General features: G+C 44.3%; 1 protein-coding gene across 1 annotated transcript in view; it reads left to right on the top strand.

Moving 5' to 3' along the window:
* Positions 1-306: 306 nt before the first annotated feature.
* Positions 307-5,690, top strand: part of LOC104951528 (nuclear speckle splicing regulatory protein 1) — an 11,430-nt gene continuing 6,046 nt past the window's right edge. Inside the window, exons 1-2 of the mRNA XM_010778188.1 lie at positions 307-336; positions 461-571. Coding sequence (XP_010776490.1) covers positions 307-336; positions 461-571 — 141 coding nt within the window. The remainder of the gene's footprint in view (positions 337-460; positions 572-5,690) is intronic.

Raw genomic sequence — 5,690 nt, 5'->3', positions numbered from 1 at the left:
TGTAAACGTGGCGTGGCGAGCGAGTGGCGGGTGCACAGGAGAGAAGTTCATGGAGTGTCTCTGTGGTACAGAGGAGTCTTAGCCGAGCGACACAGCGCGAGATGAGTTTGTATTGCACCGGGACAGGAAGACGCGGTCCCTCCGCCCGATCAACGTGACTAGGGACGAGGAGTCGCGCGTGGTGTCGGCTCTTTGATTTCTTCTCACTTATAAGGAGCGCGAAGAAGAGATAAAAGAACAGAGAGACCGAGTCCTTTAGTCGCTTACCACGAGACATTTCAGGAGGTCTTTGACGTTATCCGAGATATGCGCGAGGGGAGGAGGGAGGAGGAGCGGGTAAGGGCCGAACGATTTATATCGAACGACTAGAACCGCAGCCCCAGAGTTATCGCGGTATCCAGGGGGATAAGCCAACCGGGAAAATTTTCCTTGACATACCTGTGCGGACGGTCCGGTTTAGGTCGGAGAGGGTAGGACCGACCGAACCCGCTTCTTTCGCAACGTGTCATGTGTCCAAGGTTTGCCCTATGTCGATAGTGAACACCTCGATCGTACCGGTTACCACCACCACGTCCGGTGCTACTCGGGATAGCAAATCGGAGGCCCTAGGCCTGACGGGGCCGACGTGCAGTTGTTAACGATTGCAATCCGCCGCGGAGCTAAAGTCTCCCTGCTACATACTGGTTTTTTTTTTAGACCAGATTAAAGCAGGGGCGAGAGAGCGAGGCGTGGAGACCTATGATGGAGAGAGCGCCGAGACAGAGAGGAGACTACTACTAGGAAGAGAGACACCCAGACGGAGACACAATTATACAATTTATACCCGGCGGCTAAGCGAACCGATTTAACCCCACATCTTGTCCGTTTCGCATGTAATATTTACGGTTCATAATGTCCAGGAGACCAACCACTCCTCTCGCGTACAGCGAGCCGACGTGGCTTGACAATTGCGTCTCGTGAGCTCTCTCGGAGAGGTCATGTCCGAGACGTAGACGTTAGGAGATGTGAGGCGCGACTCGCCAAGCAAAGAGAGAGCGAGCAGGGCGTCGATCATCTCCAAGAGGGTATCCAGGATGTCTCCTGGGAGAGCAAGGGAGGACGGTGCGCGCCTTCGCCGGTGACATCACACTGGGAACCCTAACCCCAGGAAACAAGTTACACCCTCAGACAATAACACATCCATCGGTATAAAAACTAACCACACAGACGCGTCCACCGAGAGAGGGTGACCGTCAGAGACCCTCCTCCTTGTCCCGGGAGCCCCGGGCGTAGGTGTAGGTCCTACGGTTAGCAGAGACATGAACACATTCCGGTTGGAACGTAGAGACGTATTTGAGATAGATACAAGAAGAATGCAGGCATAACTACGGTAAATATGGTATATCTCCTTTTATTATTTTTAAAAGTATAAGAGTCCGAGTTCAGAAGAGCGAGGTCATCTAGGAGTGAGAATAACTGTCCAATTTTGGAGCGGGAACTATGATAACGCACGGAAATAAATTCGTAAGTGAACCAATACTGACCAGAGTGCCGTATAACGTGTGAAGTATCATTGTGTTAGAAGAGTCCGAGAGAGTCGTCGCGCGTTTAGGTAGCGACCACGCCGCGCGTCCTCTTCTGGCCCGGGCGCCAGAGCGAGCGCGCGAGGCGGACTGGAGCGGGTACTTGGTGCAGCGGTGCATCTGGGGGACACCGGGGGATTTTTACTTTCACTTTTTTATTACTTTTACATACTAAAAATGGCTAAATAAAATTACTGCTTATCCGGCTTTGATTCCGAATAAGCAGTAGATCAGCGCGGGTAACCTCCGCCGACGTGAGTCCTGGTAATCCTCGCCACGTGACTGAAAGTGACAGGCCCCGATTCGCGCGCTTCTTTTTGTGAAGTCTCCGACAACGTAGGTTCTTTTCTGACTAACGTTTGGTATGCAAAAGCTCTCGTTGATGGGGGTGCTATTGAACGTTCCATTAATTTGATAACATAGACACGATTAACAATCTACATTTCATCTCTACATATGACAAGTAACAGAAATAAAAAATATATTTAATACTATACACGACAAAATCAACGTCTGTACGAAATGATGATTGAATTCAACTTCGATTGTCATTATTGATAATTCTAATATAAGACCTTTATTTATTCACATGACTTTGTTTATGGTTATTGACATAACGTAACAAAGAATACGGCGTTAATGAGTATGACCAGAGTCAAGACGTAAAATAACACTGGGGGAGTCTTTATTGACCGGGGTCACCGGGGTCAGTTTAACCAGATCTTGGCGGTGACGCCAGAGTCTATATATGTTTTGTACGAGAGACTTTCACAAACGCGAGATTTATGGTTTGTCTAGTAACATCGGGGTAGGGTATTAGGTGGAGACAAAGTCGGGACAAAAGTTTTCACGACTAAGAGACAGACAATGAAATCCTACTTCTAAATTCCTCGGTGAGGGGTGCCGGGGAGAACTCTCTATAAAACCAATTTTCTTGTTTAACCACGAGAATCCCCTCCCTCTAAGTCCACTAGTTCCACACACACCCCCCCCCCAATGGAACCAAACCACTAACCGGATTACCAAATGTGTTCGGTTGTTTAGCAAGTACTGTAGTATTTCACCGGTTTTTAGACTAGTCGAGTAAAAGTCTGTCCAAAAATATAGTTACCTAGTCCCTGGTTTTGCACTGGCGGGCTAGAAAAAAAGAGGACGTTTTGAAAAGTCTCAGAGAACACGGTGTCCTCACCTACTCCCCTGTACACCAACTACATATTTTTTGTACTTTTCTCACCTAAAACGAATAACCGACTCGGAATTATGTAGGACCATTTTTACAAAGAGAGAGTGGAATGACGTCGAACGGTCAAAGGCCGACTTAGTTGCCCCGGGGGCGACGCTATTTGTCCTCGTACGACAAAAGCCTTGGTGTCGACGAGGGGACTCATGTCTCTCTACCGACGGGTCCCCGGCGGAAGGTCTGTCCCTTGACGGCTGGGTGAGAGGGGTCCATCGCTCTCTTCCTCGAGGGACTCCCCCCGGCCTAGGGAGTGAAGTGACGTTGGTAATTGTCCGTCTGCCCACGCCGACACCTGTATCCGGTGGGTGGACTTTCCTTCTTTCTATAGGTCCTTCAGAATTACGTTCCCATTTTAATGACATTTCGTTAACCTACTTGTGTTACAATAACAATGCGGTACGATTCCGTTTGACACCGACCGTTACGACTACCCCAACGTAATTTTGTTTACATACCTGTACTTACTAAGGGTCTTCTGCTTAGGATTATAGTACAACAGTTGTCGTAAAGTCAAAAATTGTGACCCAAATACTCGGCTTATTTTTTGAAGAAGTCCGGGGTCGGACATTATAAATACCAAATGAACTATTAATCGTCTCTTCGTACTGTAAAAAATTGTGACCATCACCACACGCAACAGTTAACCTAACTTTTATCGAAGTTGATTCTTATTATACGTTAAGCTAATAATAAAAACTGACGAAAAAATATAGATAGTTAGATAGATTGTTTAGCAAAGTAGGGTTTTCGAATACTTGTATTAATAGATTTTTTGTATTATTGGGTTTTGAATTAAATTTTTTTTGGACATGAAGAAAGACATGGACGAGTTCTAGTCGACCCAGAGGTTTGAGTCACTCGGCACGACTCCAGTCGCCGTCCGGGCGTCCAGGAGCTCGCACTTTGTGCGCCGGTAGCCATGAAACTTCACCTGGAAGAGGTCTTACACCCGCTGAGGAGGAAGAGAAGGGGAAGGAGGGGATCTGCCGAAAGACACTTGGGTTTTATCCTCGTCATTCTCAAGTTATTTCTAAAGCTGCAGTTTTATGATGATACAAGATTTAAAAACAAATGAAAAAGTAAATCATCCAACATACAATAAGGACAGCAGATTAACATTACATTACCATTTACATTGTATAACATTTCAAATGTATAACATATATTAATGACTGAATGAAAAGAAATGCAATATATTGAGGTTACGTTTTTCCAAAGCTTTAAATACTTCCCTCATGCTCCTACTGTAACACACAAAAGAACCATTGGACAAAGAAATATTAAAATTACTTTATTACAGATGATTCTTTATCCAGTAGCCCTCTTCAAACAAAAAAGGAAGTAATTACAAACAAAATATTACATTTATCCCCTAAACTTCTTTGCTTCTGAATTTATTTTATACATTTTAAATCACTTTGTCATCTGTAAGGAATAGCTCTTCACTTCTGCGACATTCAGCTTTTTGCACAATCTATACAATTTAATACAGTTTAATACAGGTCTCTGGACTACGGAGAATAAAACAGCAAGATCCACCAAATGACAGGAGAGATAAAGGGAATACTGATACAGACTGTACAGAGACGTAGCCCCGCCTCCCGCCTACTTTCAGCCAATGGCAGCCGTCCCTCTGCCACACTAAGGAGATCACAGTAGACACTTTAATCTGGACAATCACTTGTGCAATCAGTGCAACTGATCCAGTTCAGAGGGCCGAGGTCTAAAACTAGACTCTAACCGGCTGCCTCCAAAACACCTGGGAGCTCCAGTAAACATAAGAGAAGGTTTTAAAATCTGCAACGGCCCTCTGCAGACGTCACCTCAAACATAACATGACCTTTTCTGGCATAAAAGGAAATAAAACACTCGTTGTGGTGTAATCGCTTATTTGTTCACGGGGAAAACTGGGACAACCACAATCTGTTTCCAAGTGTGTATTGATTCTGAGTGCTGGGAGGTACGCTTTGAGGAAAATAATAATACTGAAGTGTAATGTGAAAATGCTTTTTTTCAAACAACGCAAGAGTGCCCATGTTGCAGAAATCCAGGCATAATTATTATCACTTTAGAGTGACCCTTTGTAGATATCCAACAACAGATATATTTACCATCTTGTGCAACAACGTGGGTTTTGCAGCTCATACACATTTTGTTTTATGCAACCAAATGTTGTAGAATTCAGCACGTTTCCAGGTTCAGAGATCTTTAGAAGACAGTTCTTTCTTTTTGTCTATGTTATTATACCTTTGCCTTTCAGCTAGTCTTCAAAGAACAATCAGGAAAACCTAAATATACAGGGTGAGTGAGTCTTCTATAATGGGTCAGTCAAATATAACTAGATCTCAAATTATGTGCAAAATCATCCTCATTCAGCAAGAAACTAAATGTTGCCATTTACTCAAGGCAACCTGACCTAGAGTCGTGTTGTTATCATTCTCAACAGAATATCTGTAACAGCTTTGAGTACTCGCAGTAAGACAGTGATCTGAACACCGCTGGTCTCAAACCACATCACTGTGTCTGCATCACAACTAGTTCATGTGTCTTTGATTTGTCCGTTAGATTTCCATATTTTCAACTCAAAATATACAATATTAACAGGTTTCCTGTACATTCCACCTCTGAAAATCATACAATGCATAATATCTGCATTTTACAATAAGACTTCCACAGCTATCTTTATTTCTCTATAATCCTTTTTTATAGATTTTTTATAATAAAACATGTATTTTTTTCTTCTTCTTTTCTTCCTTCACTTAAAGCGCTCTTTCCAAATAGATCAGGGAGGGGGTGAAGCCAACACCAGGCACTGGGGAGGAGGGGGAAACGAGGGTGGAGGGAATCAGGAGGTTGAAGGTCAGAATGTACCATCGGGGGTCTCGGGG

The sequence above is a fragment of the Notothenia coriiceps genome, unplaced genomic scaffold, assembly GCF_000735185.1.
Source record: "Notothenia coriiceps isolate Sejong01 unplaced genomic scaffold, NC01 NC01_scaffold00018999, whole genome shotgun sequence".
Taxonomy (NCBI): Eukaryota; Metazoa; Chordata; class Actinopteri; order Perciformes; family Nototheniidae; genus Notothenia; species Notothenia coriiceps.
This window is presented reverse-complemented; position numbering and strand designations above follow the sequence as displayed.